The sequence below is a fragment of the Vicugna pacos genome, chromosome 4 (assembly GCF_048564905.1).
Source record: "Vicugna pacos chromosome 4, VicPac4, whole genome shotgun sequence".
NCBI lineage: Eukaryota > Metazoa > Chordata > Mammalia > Artiodactyla > Camelidae > Vicugna > Vicugna pacos.
Genome location: NC_132990.1, coordinates 22,025,947 through 22,040,581, shown reverse-complemented (window position 1 = coordinate 22,040,581; position 14,635 = coordinate 22,025,947). Strand labels below are relative to the sequence as shown.

Genomic DNA, 14,635 nt, shown 5'->3' with positions numbered 1-14,635 from the left:
ATGATTTTTACAGCTGAAGCAATAGGATCATCTCTACTTGAATTTCATTTAGCAATTTTATACTGTCAACATGTTCATATTTTAGAACTTTTATTTTTTAAATAATTTTTACATCAACCCTGAGTTAAGTCAAGCAAATAAATGTTCATATCTTGTCGACAAGTTGGAAAATTGATTTATAAATATGCTTAAATGAGATAGGCTAATTTAGAATTGTAGACATTTTTATGACTAGGATGTTTCAGGAAGTATCTGGCCAAAAATACCACAATGTCCAAGTCCTGACTCCTGGCCTGTATTCCCATTTAGAAGTTTTTCCATCAGTATTATCCATATCCATTCTCTGAAACATCTTAAAGTTGCTCACAAAAAAAAATCACTTAAACATTACACCTCCATTGAACACCAATCTCTGTATCAAACCCTGTGTTAGAAATTGGGATGTAAAGCTGAATAATCACATAGTCCCTGTCTTCAGGGGCTGATGTCAATATTTTGCCTCTGTTAATTTCTTTTAAACATCACAGCTCTAGAATTTGACTTTTTAAGAATTACTTTTACGTGGAATCAAATGGGAATCTATTCTCCCCAGTCTAAAAACCTTACTTTAAAACTTGTATTCAAACTTGCTTCTTTCAAAGTCATTTTTCCTACTCTGGCTCAACATTGAGTTTTCTGTCCTCTGTGGTGATCTCTACTATACTAATTGTTGCATTCATGAAAATACAATTTAATTTTTTTTTTTTTTTTACTTTTTTATTGATTGGGGGTCTATGCCTTTAATCAAGTCAGAATTCCCTCCCCAGCCCATCTTGATTCCCTTGTAATCCCAGCACTCTCATCTCCACAAAGGACTGCTTCCCGAGTGTTGCAGAAGGACTGACTCTTGTTTACTCAGTGATGAGGGCTCTTTGGCAGATAGGCATCTAGGATTTGAATGAGGCTAGCTTAAGGCAAGCTGTGACAGGTTAATCATCCTTCAGCTTTTCCCATTTGGGGTAAATTTAAAGTTGGCATAAAAAGACATGTGAATAAGCAGAAATGTGATGGTCTTTTTCTTTCATGAGTCAGATTAACTTTTCCCTCTTCCGTTCCCTTTACTTATCTGTAGCTTCTGCGTATATATTTTCCCTGCTCTGTCTTTGGAGAATCTGACTGTATATAAATGAGAGCAAAAGCTGACAGCTGTTATGAATTAGACACTCAGCTACAACTGGTCCTAGCCTGCCTTGTGTTAATTATTCATTCAATGAATATGCATTGAGACCAATTACATATCTGCTATTCTGTGAGGCACTGGGGGTTCAAAGGCGTATTCATCTTTGCATGATCCTTAAGGAACACACTGTCCTTTCTTTGGGATAGATGTGTACACAAATGACTACCGTGTAGTGGCTGACAAGTGCTAAAGTAGCCATGTGTATTAAGTGCTAGCAATATGTTCAGGGTACACAGCAGAGGCAGTGATTGATTCTAGCTGGAGGTTAGAGAACGTTCCACTAGAAGATGACACTGGAGCTGCATCTTAAAGCAAGAGCAGGAGTACACAAGTTGAAGAAAGTAGTAAGATATGAGGGAGATGGAAAGGAAGGCAATCTAAGCAGTAGCGGGATCAGGAAGAGTGTCAGAGGTCCCCACGCAGCTTGTCTGACTGAGCAGCTGTGCCCTGTCACTGGAGCATAGAGGACGTGAGTGATCGGGAGCAGCAGAAATGAGTCTAAAATGTTGACTGAAGGTCAAGTTAGGAAAGGTGTTATATGCTGCCCTAATAATTGGGACTTTATCTTATGCCCAGTGGTTCTTAACCTTTTTTGGAGAACATGATGAAAGCTCTGAGTCCTCTTTGCAGAAACATGGTAACAATGCACGTGCACCCAAAATGTTTCATACAGTTAGAGTCCTCATGGTCTACCTGGAATCCATTACTAGATGCCACCAGCTATTGGCAGGCAATGGAACCAGAGAAAGTCTCTTAAGGAGGAAACGGTTTAGCTCTGCATTCTAGAAAGATAACTGGTAGCAGTGTGGAGGACAGAATGGCAGGAGGAGAGGCTGGAGGTGAAAAAATCAGAGGGGAAGCCTATTGCAAATCACCAGGCACGAAATGCTAGAACCAGAATTGAGGCAGTGAAAGTAGGGATGGGAGAGGGTGGGAATAGAAAGGAAACATTTCAAAAGTGGGAGTGATAAGACTTGGTGTCTGGTTAAATGTAGAAAATGTTGAGCCATCAGATATTTTGTTGTTGTTGTTTTTGTTTATCTTCTCTACTGGATTATAAAGCCTCTAAGCAGTGTGGCTGCACAAGGCTGGACTCAGGAGGGTGAGCAGAAGCAAAGCATGCAGGATTAGAATTTAAGGTTCATGAGAAAGCAACGGGTCCCTCCCAAGCCAAGAGGCAGAGGGCTATGGGGTTGTGAACTCTGCTAATAGTTATAGGTAGACACTGAGAATCAAATAGGGGGCTGCTGAAAATGGTAGCCTTGGATGGGAGACAGTCATTTCGAAGCAGCAGATCAACTTGCTGGCAGCCATGTGCCTTACTTACAAGGCTTCCTGGCCCCAGAGCATTGAGTAGGGTGTAGGATGTAGAGGAAATCTGCTGATTACTCACATGAGTCTACATTAAGCAGTTATGATGCTTCTGGATGCTGGGGTTCTTGATCGATTTGCTTTACATTGATAGTGGAAAAGTATCATCAGGACCATAAGTAGACCCTCAGAATGATTTACTGCCAAACTGCAAAACTGGTGAAACTTGTTTCAGTCATTCTAGCTGCTACCTACAGCTATAGGTTAAAACTAGAGGAAAATGTTATCTATTGAAGATACTGAGATATGGTAATTGAGAGAGAGTTACTGCTCTTTAAAATGTGCATCCAAGTTACAGGTGCAATGTTTTTGACAAAACGTATTTCCTAGTGTAGAGGGGGTTGGATGGTGGTACATATTTGAATTGGAAAAAAGAATAAAGTTCCAGAACTTGAAACCACTTGGAAATTTTAAGTAACTAGATATCCCTCTCTCTTTTGCCTCCCGACTCTCCCCCTTTCTTGTGCTCTCCCCCAACTTCACCCCACTCCACCCGACTCCTATGCTTACCCCACGTTCTGTGTCTGTTTTTAAGAAACAGATGACAATTAAATGTAATCTAGGATTTAAAACAAAACATACTTGCAAAGCTTTTCACCTTCTATCAATTTTTTGTCCAAATTTGTTAGATTTTCTTCTAAGTGGCATGCATAGTAATGCTAACTGTAGGTAGCTCAGAAATAGAAAGCATAATTCCTGCCCTCAGAGAGTTTACACTCTAACTGGAAAGATAATTGTTGATTAATATGATAATCCTAAAGAGCTACAAAGTCCTGTTTTCAGTTTCATGTGTTCTGTAACTTGGCAATGCATGGATGATCAAATAATTGCAGATTAAACAAAATATTGACATAGTAAAAGCTTATCCTCCTCCTACTTTTTCTGGGTAAAGGGAATTTAATATAAGCAAAAGTAGAAATAAGAACATAGAAAAGAAGAAAACATAATACTGAGTCAGAGAATGTTTTAGATTTCAATTCCAAACATTCATTCCACAATATCGGAATGGCACGTTTGAGGGGGAAGACACCCCATTGTGACCATAGGAAGGGAACCTAAATCACACCCGCGGTAAAACCAAAGGCTTGATAGCAGTGTGAAATTAACTGGTCGTTTCTTCCAGCTTCTCTATTATCAATCATAATTTGGGTTTTTGCTCAGCACACTCAAAGCCATATTAATTTATTAACTTTCCAGTTTCCTCAAGGAGTCACAAAGTAAGCTTTTTCTCCATCAGGAATTCTTTCTCTATGATTCCAAACCCCAACATGTGCTTCCCAGAGCCTCAGATGTTTCGTTAGTTCTACAGATGCTTTTGTAAATGCATTTCAGCAAAATTTGCCAGGGCTGCAGAAAATATCTATGGCTGATGGGAGTCACAGTTTGGACAGAGCTCGGGTTGGATGAAGTGGAAATGGAAACTGAAACTTCTAACTGGCTCACCAGGAAGTCAGGAATTTACAAAAATGCAGAGTGGGAATTTCATTTCAGGGGGTGTTTCAAGTATGCCTGTTTTGGGGGGAGAGAAGGGTGCAGAAGCCCCGGGTGGTGACTCTTCACTGTTTTCCTTGGTGCTTAGCCTATGTCTTCTTTTCCACTGGAGGTTTTTTCTTTCTTAGTCTAGAAAAAAGAGCAACCAGGAAGAGCAGCTTCATTTTTCCAACTCCAGGGAAAATGGCATAAGTTTCACACTTGAGATGAAATAGTTTAAAGGCTTCAAGATATCCCTCCAGTGCAAGGGCCAAGACCGTAATGACTGTCAGCACAAACAAGGGCATAAATGATTTTTTTTCCTAAACAACTGCAGTTTCTACAGCATACAGTTCTCCCATTATCTACTTTTCCTTTGTGAAAGATGGAATTACCAGTTTCAGCCTTCTACTCCTAATTGAGCAGCCCCTAGGTTCAGGAGTTTGTGTGTTACAGTTGTTATTAAAAAGAGTTATTATAGTGGAAAAAAGAAAACCAGGCTGACAACCTCTTACTAGTAGAAAACCTCTTTAAATCTTCCAGGCTTTCTCAGAGTGTGTCTTGAAGATTTTTATACACACGCACACACACACACATATAAATGTATATACATAATATACATATGTATATGTATACACATATATATCCATGTATATAGATTTTCATCCAAACTGAGAGTTGGAAATCTCTATCAGAAAAAAAAAAACTGCGTAGGAGTATTTATGTTTATATTCTATCAGTATTACCTCAAAGCAGAGTACTTCTATTTGTGAAGTGTATGCTTTTAAAGTAATAGAAACTGACAATGCTAGAATTTTTTTTAGGCCTTTCCTTGGGATAAACTGACTCAAATACTCCATGACCAGTCACAAATTTCCTGAATACTAATCTTTGCTCGTATCAGCAATTATTGATTTGAATTCAGCTGGCTATGAAATTGTGTTCTGGTCCAGCCTTCCACCCAGAGGTTTCTCACCACTTTCTGAGATGAGCTGTAACCCAGCCTTGGCCTTGGAGAAAATACAAACACATCAAGTTACCCTGGTTCTGAAATGAAAATCTTCCTGAAGCATTTGACACTGACCAGAGTCAGGCTTTCGTTTCCTCAAAAGTAATGAAGCTGTCTTAATTCCATCTCCAAGTTGTAATTCCTAGATTGAGAAAGAGTTCTGAGGACAAAATACTTTCTGTTATAAGAAAAGCAACAACTTTAGTTCTTGTCATGCTATTAAAAAAAAAAAATTCATGTACTCGTAAATGCTGTTCAAAATGTAAAGGAAGGTGAAAATCTGAAGCCAGGCAACACAAAACATGATCAGATTATGGATAAAAAACCTGACTCTGGGGAAAGATATAGCTCAGTGGTAGAGCACATGCTTAGCATCCTGAGTTCAACACTCAGTACCTTGTGTTTTAAAAAAAAAAAAAAAAAAAAAAGGCTGTACCAGGTACTATCTGTGTGATGTGGGGGGTGGGGGCAGGGAGGAGGGGTGTATTCCTGGCTTGAGTGGAGGGATGAAATAATTAACACCACATGCCAGAAACTACACTAGGCACCTTAAGTATGATTTCTCGGTTAATCTTCACTATGACCCTAGTGAGAATATTAATGTCCCCATTTCACAGATGACGAAACTCAGGCTCGAAGAGATCTGACAAAGGAGGGCTCTAGTCAGTTTACTAGCACATGGCTAGTAAGGTCTATCTCACTCCCCAGCCTGTGCGCCATCTCCTGCACTATGATGCAGGGTGTTCAGCCTCTCTGAGAGTCAGTTTTCTCATTGGTAAAATAGGAAGAAGTTTTCTAACCTGACGTGGTTTATTGGGAGGCTTAAAGATGGTAATTGGTGTAAATTCTAGCATACTTCCTGGCACATAGGCACTCGATAAATCCCAGCACCTCACCACCCACCCTCCAGGTTGAGGTGCAGTCAGGTGCCCTGGCAGGAATGGGACAGGGTGTGCTGTGTGTACCTGTCTGGGTGCGGCAGAAGAAAAAGGACAGGTACCCACACGTCCTGCCGCAGGCTGGATGGCTTTTACACCCAGTAACAGAATGGCCTTTTCTCCTCAGTAGCAAGGGACAGTCTTGATGCAGTGGCCTCTGAAAGACCGTGCACTGTGTCACTGACAGATCATCATATCCCCAGCAGTGCAGTTGTGATAAGAACCAGATGATCTGAATTTCCTCAGCAATGCCAGCAGCAAGTATTTGGGAAGGCGCATGCCTCGGTATCCACACACCCTGCTCTTTAAGAAAGTACATCAAAAAGTGAACAGACTTTTACAAGAGTCCAGTTACTGCTTAACGTCTGTAAGCTCTCAGAAGCAGAGCCTCACAACCCCAACCGCATACAGTTGGCGGCAGAATCCATATTCCCAGTTGTTCAAAAAGCCAGGGATTAGATAAGATTCATAGGGACATGGTATAAGGGAGCTAAAAATGTAAACTGGAGATTCATTTCCAAAGCCTGATACATGGACAGGATGTTTCTGTGTATAGATTTCTCCACGTTGCATGAGCACACCACAGGAAAAATGGTTCTCTCATCACGGGAGGAGTCGCCCCCCTTTTTCAGTTCAAGGTGTGTGACATCCATTTGGTACCGTCACATACACAGCTCCAGATGGCTTGAGCTAAATGGGTCTGTCTGTCAGAAGAGGAAAACCAGAGACTCAGGTGGCTACTCGCTGATCTTGAAATAGTAAGAACCATTCTTCCACTCATCCGGTAACCCATTTTGCTGCTCTGAGGACCTGTTGATGTCTGAAAAACACTTTGCTTATAATATAACTTCACTGTTATATGACTTCAACTTTACAAAAACCTATCATCCATTTCCTCGGCACCTAGTTCCGTTTTCATTTTGTTCTATACAGCTTGACCTCTTGTTACAGCATTTGGAAAAAATATTTTCTAAGTGCTCTGTCTATGTTTGTGTCTCTGAACAAACAGAATTTTAGAGAGTTTTTATGGCTAACTTGTGCTTCATCCAACAATATCTTTCATCGGTTCTTGCTAATCTGTTCGGGTTCCAGTGAAAGAGGGTTCTGGATAAAGTGGTGCACAGGTCGTTCCAAGTTTAAGTGTCTTTGGGCCAGTGAGGTGCAGGGAAACACTGCTTCGTGTGATTACTCAAAGTCTGTAGCTCCTTGTACCTGTCAGGCTTAGCACTGTCCACATGAGACTTGGTTGCTGCAGTTGCCTCTGAGATCAGCCACAAAACCATCAGACGAAAACCACATTCAAATGAGCCAGTAATGGCGAGATGAGGTTGATGGATTTAGAGAAGCTCTTCTAATCATCTTTTAATATTCCTAGGAGGTATATGATGATGTTGGCCATAGTCTATATTCTATGAAATTGGCATGGACTGAGGTTTGGAGCCACTTACCTGCCCAGGAGCAAGGTTGGCTGGAACTGGGGAGTTGACGGCTGAGTTTTCTAACACAAAAATACAGTTGACCCTTAAACAATACAGGTTTGAACTGCTTGGGTCCACTTATACTGGATATATTCAACACTGTGTAAATACTATGGTACTACATGGTATGTGGATGTGGAGGAATGGCGTATAGAGAGGGCTGACCATAAATCATACTAGATTTTTGGTTGAGTGCAGGATCAGCACTCCTCACTCCAAGTATTTAAGGGTCAACTGTAGTTGATTGAGGAGTCGTCATCAATGCTACAAAGGTCATCATGTGGCACCAATGATACAGAAATAGCTAGATTTCTTCTAAATTGAATAACTCAAGGGAAGTGTTCAGTTTTCACAGAATTATAGAACCAGGACTCAGGACTCTTTCCTCTCAGGGGATTTCTGAAACGCCAACTCACAGAAGGTGCAACTATCCATTCTAATCCATTCAATGACTATGGAGAAAAATAAGTGCTATAATAAGGAGATTTATAATGGACTTTCCCCTCCAGTTCAATATCAGATGCAGTTCTGACCTTTTCTGATAAATCTCCTGTTGGTAAAACATTGGTTACATACAGAATTTAATGGCTGCGTTTTAGCTTTCTGGCATTAGTAGCTAAAAACTATCATCTCACCTGACACTTGCTGAAAATTCCAACAGTGGGGTCAGTGATAATCTCTAGATCACTGTTTTTATAGCCTTCATGACCTTGTTTCTGAGACATTGAGATCAAAATATTACATTTATGTGATGGAAATCAAATCAGGAACCATTGGCTGGGACGTGGAATTGTGGTTTCAGAAGCAATCAGCACTGCTTTTAAGCAACTCATTATCTATTTCTGTTTTCTTCTGCCTCACTTTTTCTTCCTAGATGCAATTCAAAATTTACAATTTAAAAAAAAAATGCTCCTGTGAAGTGAGGAGGAGTAAACAAGAGTTTGTCCTGGACTCGACACAAAAGTTATTTATGATGAAAGTCCTCTTAATGATGTCTTAAGCAGATACTTCTAAGTCTTAAATGATCTGAAAGGCATTACCGAAATGTCATTCCTGGTTCTAGACGTAAAAATCTGGCACAAAAAGGAGGAACATCCCTTTATTTTCTCTAACATGAAACCTGAATTTAGTTGAAATGAATTATGTTTACTCTGCCTGTTAAAAGTTGGAGTTCGTTCCAGTTTGAGAAGAAGATCCACGACTCGCTTCTGGGCTGATGAGCGATCTTTTTTAGAGAAATGTGGGCACTTAATATGTCTAGTGCTGCCAAAACTTGTTAACTGGTGATGAAGTAAGATGTTTAATGAGTGAACCCTCACCTGAGAGCCATTTTAGTGCCTCTTGAGACAAAGCACATCAAAAATATCCAGCAACTTTAGCAGAGTTTGGAACAATTTACTTCTCTAGAAAAACAAAATCTCAACCATACATTATTTCCTAAATATCTTAACCAGAGAGCCACCAGAGAGAAATGTCCCACGGATTTGGCATTCTGGTGTTCTTACCTCTCATGGAAATGGAGTTCAAATGTGAATGCCGTGTGTGGAATTTTTTTTTTCAGTTGTAGTAATTGGATTGTATCACTTGCGATCACTCATCTTGCTTATTTTAGTTGCTTCATGAATGCTAGCATTTGTGATGTTGGTTTTCATCTCAGTCATATTGAATTTTAGTAAAATAAGGGAAATGGCATTGCGCGGTGTATGTTTGTCTCGTAAACAATGACAGCATCAGGCAAATACTCTCCCAACAGAACAATCTTTCGGTCACAGAGGGTAAACACAACGGGAGTCAGGAGATGCACAGTAAGCTTTTAAAAAGTCTGAGGAATGAATTTGATGGGTGAGCAAGAGACTGGTTATGTATATGTCAATGGCAAAGGGTCTTTTCTCCCTCCCCAGTTAATTAAGCTTGGAAAAAGAATACCCCTTGTTGCTGTGATTAGAGATTGGTTTTATTAATCCTAAAAAAACAGGCTTTGAATTCCATAACTACTTCCTTTAGAGAGGACAGGTTTGGGGGTAACCAGTGTGTTTCTGTTTCTTATCCTCTGCCACATTTCATAGGAACCTCAAACTCTTCACAGGTCATATCACTGGGTAATACAGTGTAGCAGGTGACTGGGAGGTTCTGCTGTGGGAAAGTCAGGGTTTTAAGAAGGATGAGCCTTATGAGTGCACTGTCTCAACTCAACTCAGCAGGAAAACAAACAAACAAAAAACAAAACACTGGTACCTTCCCAGCAGCAGACCTCCTGTAGGCTTTGGGGCCCATGTATGCTTACGAATGAGGTTAACGACTAGTAATACTAAATAAACCACAATGTTAATAATAGCATCAAATGCTTATATAGTGCTTATAATTTAGGCCTTGTGAGCTTCTGAAATTGTATATATTTATTTTTATTGTAGTATAACATACATGACATAAAATATACCATCTTACTTGTTTTTAAGTGTGTAGTTCAGTGACACTAAGTCCATTCACACTGTTAAGCAGCCATCACCACCATCCAGCTCCAGAATTATTTCCATCTTCCCAGATGAAAACCCTGTATCCATTAAACAACTCCCTACTTCCCCCTTCCCCCAACCCCTAGCAACCACCACTGACTTTCTGTCTCTATGCATTTGATGACTCTAGGTACCTCATATAAGTGAAATCTTAGAAATATTTGTCCTTTTGTATCTGGCTTATTTCACTTAACATAATGTCCTCAAGGTTTATCTATGTTTTAGCATGTGTCAGAATCTCCTTCCTTTTTAAGGCTGAATAATATTCCATTGTATGAATATGCCACAGTTCACTTATCCATTTATCCTTCCATGGACATTTGGGTTATTTCTGCTTTCTACATGTTAACTGTTTTAATCCTCACAAGGTCTCTGTAATGCAGATAGCTTTATTATCCCCATTCTTATAAGAAGAGTGAAAGCTAGGATGCTCAGGAGCCAGTGTTCCATTCCAGGCTGAGCAGGTCTGCATTCTCTGCTTTCAACCACTGTCTATCCCACTTTGTCTTTCACATGATTTAGGAATCTAAATAAAGCACGCACCAGTCAGAGAATCCTTGATACAACACTCTGAGGCCAGGTTTGTGACTTCATCTGTACAGGCTGTGAAAGTTCCAAGGAGTAGTCAGTTTGACAAATGAGCCCCAAAGCAACTGATTTGTAAAGAATCCCATTACTGCAAAATAAATAGTTTTCTAGAAGTGAGATGATGTTCTTTTCTTTTCCAGGGTGTCCTCCTGCTTGGACGATACAGGCTTGAGTATAACTAGTTAGGGTGTGAGAAAGACTTTTCAAATAGTAATAATAAGAGCTACCATTTGTAGAGCCTGCTGTGTGCTGGTCACTTTACTTACATCATCTCAAGTTCTCACAGTGCTTTGTTAGAGGTTACCTTCCCAGCACCTGCACATTCCACATTCTCCCGGTATTCTACACTGCCTGTTCTCTCTCCTCAGAAAAGTGAAGGTGGAACTGTCATGCTGCCTAACATGCACGTTTTCTTTATAGCTTGCTTTTTCCAAATAGTTTTGAATTTTTAACGTCATTTGTATGTCTTTGACATGAAAAGATACCATCGTTATTGTTTGGATATCACTTGTATTCAGTTAAGTAACTTGGTCACAGTTGACACTATTTATAGAACTCTTGCCATGGACTGAGTTGTATCCTCTCAAACTTGATATGTTGAAGCCGTCCTGCCCAGTGTATTGGTATTTGGAGATGGAGCCTTTAGGAGATAGTTACTAGGTTTGGAAAAGGTCATGAGGGTGGGGCCCTCGTGATGGGATTAGTGCCCTTCTAACAAGAAATACTAGAGCTTGCTCATCCTTCCCTTACTCACAAAAAGTGGAGGTCATGTGACCACATAGTGAGAAGGCAGCCATCTGCAACCCAAGGGGAAAGTCTTCACCAGGAGCCAACCATACTGGCATCTTGATCTCAGACTTTCAGACTCCAGAACTGTGAGAAAGTCCATTTCTGTTGTTTAGACACCCAGTCTGGCATTTTGTTATGGCAGCATGAACAGACTAATACAACTGTGTATGTATATAGATGACATTTTCAATTTATAATAATATAATAATTACAGCTAATATTCACAGATTACTCTGAAACTAGTCCTAAGCTAAACTTATATAACTGATCTTTCTATAGTATACATGTGTATGCATGAATATAATATTATCCTCATTTTATAGAAAAGGAAATTGAAGATAGGTAGGTGGTAAGTTACTTGTACAAGGATACATAATTAGTAAAAACAAAACAAAACAGAATCTACATCCAAAACTAAGCAGTTTCTAACTCCAGAACCTGTTCTATTAACTACTGTAAAATTGGCACAAACTTCACCTCTTCTAAGAAATGTGAAGCACTACACAGAGACCTATACATAACAGTTTTCCTTATACTGAATGTAGATTTCACTTAGAAAGTCTGTCATTAACAAGCAAATCTGTCCAGAGCCAATCCCTACATTACTAAAGTTACTTCATGTAGTTATTCTGATTGGCAGATCTGAGAACTGGAAATGATGCTGCTTTGTTAAAAGAAAAAAAGTCAGTTGTATAAAACATTAAGTTTGGAAAGCAGTGCTGGTATGCACGTGTCAGGCTTCTCAGAGCAGAACCATTTCTGAGCCCAGCTTCTCTTTTCACAAAGCTGCAAGGAGTAGATTCATGAACTCTGGGCAAAATTTTGACTTCAGTGCAATTTCTTTTCCTCTAACCCTGATGCCTGTTTCTGGCCACCTTGTTTTTTCTATTTGCTCCCAGTAGGGTAGTCCCGTGCCCTTTTCAGTTATGGTCCAGGGTCCTGAAACTCGACTATTCCTCTCCCCAAACATATGCACGATATCAAATTGGAAAGAATCCAAGAATCAGAGCCCATTTTCATCCTCAACAAGGCCAGCAGGTACAGACACACAGACGACCCGTGCTTTAGCACACACATTTCCAAGTTAAGTGGAGATCTTGTACTGACCGTTGTCTTGTTCCTCACAGAGCTCCAGGACAGCACGCTCTGAGGAGGACCGGGACGGCCTGTGGGATGCCTGGGGCCCGTGGAGCGAGTGCTCACGCACCTGCGGAGGAGGGGCCTCCTACTCACTGAGACGCTGCCTCAGCAGCAAGTAAGTCCCAAACCCGCAGCGGTGGGGGTGGGGGGCTTCCATAAGGCCCCAGGGGAGCAGGTTGGAGGCACACTTTGAGGGTAATGCAGAGCAAGTCCAAATGAAGGAATGGAAGGAAGGTCCAAAGAATTAAATATGTCCTTCTTCAGCTAGGTACTTATATACGCATATGTGATGAGTGATACAGAATTTATCTCATTCACCAAGCTAATTTATTATCTGTTTTCATGTTATAACTAGAAGGAGAATTCATCATTAGAAATGGATCTATATATCACTTACATGTGAAATCTAAAAGAATGGCACAAATGAATTTATTTACAGACTCACAGAGAGAACAAAGTGATGGTTACCATGGGGGAAAGGGCGGGGAGGAATAAATTAGGAGTTTGGGGTTTGCAGATACTAACTACTATACATAAAATAGATAAACAACAAGGCCCTAATGTACAGTACAGGATATTAAGTATCTTGGGATAGCCTAGAATGAAAAAGAACGTGAAAAGGAATATATATGTATAACTGAATCATTATGCTGCACACTAGAAATTAACACATTGTAAATCAACTATATTTCAGTTTAAAAAATGGATCTAATATCTATAGCTCCATAATATATTTGGCACCATCTTAACAATTACAGTGACAATAATAGGAAAACTGTTCATGTTAACAGCGTATTAAGTTTAGTTGGATTCCATTGTTACCAAGTAGTTTGCATATGAAAGATACATTGGTTTAGTTTTTTACATGTTGTAATGGCCAGAAGTTCCCTAAGGTCATTCAGTTTACTGAAAGCTGAGTTTTGAATAAAAGGAGATTTGGAAAAATAGAAACTGCAGTGGGAATTAGGGCAGGAATAGTGGGCGTGATGATGAAGGAGGGAGGTAAGGGTGGCTAACAGTTCCCAAGCTAAAAGAAAAAGGCTTGAGGTGTTAGAATGGAAAGTCTTTACTTAGAATAATAATAATTCAAAACTGCTTCTTGAGCTGTGTGGTCTATGACTAGATTTTTCTCCAAACTATAAAACATAAAGTACTATGATAATATTTTTTAATGAAAGATTTTATTTGATGGTGAAAAGTGTTATATGTGGCAAGAAAGAGGTTTGATCAAAATTACTGTATGTTATAAAATGTGAAATAGAAGAAGGAAAAATTATGCATCTGCTGATTCTTCTAGACTTTTCATACACAGCAGAAAGTGGTGAGATGTAGTTTCAGGAAAATGTTAACTTATTCTAAGAAGTGTGAGAATTTCTTGAAATTGGGGTCCAAGTCTTACTTTTTTCTGTACCTCCGAGGTCTAAATAGTCTGAGAGGTAATAAGAGCTCAATAGATGTTTCTTCACTGAATCCATTGATAACTAGAGACAATTTTAGTTCCAGACAAGCCCCAGTGGAAATGACATACACTGGGAAACATAACCAAAGGCATATCGTGAAAGATACCAGATCAATTGCAGCATTTAGCCATTCTGGTGTTTTGGTCTACACTGAAGATAAGTTTTGCATCTACTAGAGAGTTTATCTGTCTTCTTTAGAGGCCAGCTTCATGTTAAACCAGATCTGTGAGCTGACGGGACAGAACAGACCTTTCATCCTTACGATTCACCTGTTCTCTTAATCCTGAATATCAAAAACTTCCTAAATCTGCACTACCTGATGCTACATGGTGGTACTACTGTGAGGCATAACTGATAATAAACATTTATCAGTAAAGCCAAAGGTACAAATTTGGAATGTTCCTATTATGTAGTTTTCCCAAATTAGCATGCTTGAATATTCTTCAGGGATGAGCCAAAACATGTCTCACAAAGCTGGTAAGAAATTTATGAGAACTTTCACATTGGCTCACTGATGTGAATGTTACATTGCAAGAATCTTGTACTGAGTGAGAGACTGAGAAGCAACTTTAGGAATAAATTAAAATCACAAGTAAGAGTCTGTCACTTGGCAAATCATCAAATAGTGATGTTCTATGAAATTCAAAAATACCGTACTGT

At 39.6% G+C, this 14,635-nt stretch overlaps 1 protein-coding gene across 4 annotated transcripts in view; it reads left to right on the top strand.

Moving 5' to 3' along the window:
• ADAMTSL1 (ADAMTS like 1) overlaps window positions 1–14,635 on the top strand; it is an 827,290-nt gene that overhangs the window by 472,261 nt on the left and 340,394 nt on the right. For all 4 annotated transcript variants that reach the window (XM_072959360.1, XM_072959358.1, XM_072959359.1 and 1 more), the window contains one exon: window positions 12,503–12,630. Coding sequence is in view for 3 of the 4 variants with exons in the window: in XM_072959358.1 (XP_072815459.1) it covers window positions 12,503–12,630 (128 nt within the window). In the remaining variant the exon portion in view is untranslated. The remainder of the gene's footprint in view (window positions 1–12,502; window positions 12,631–14,635) is intronic.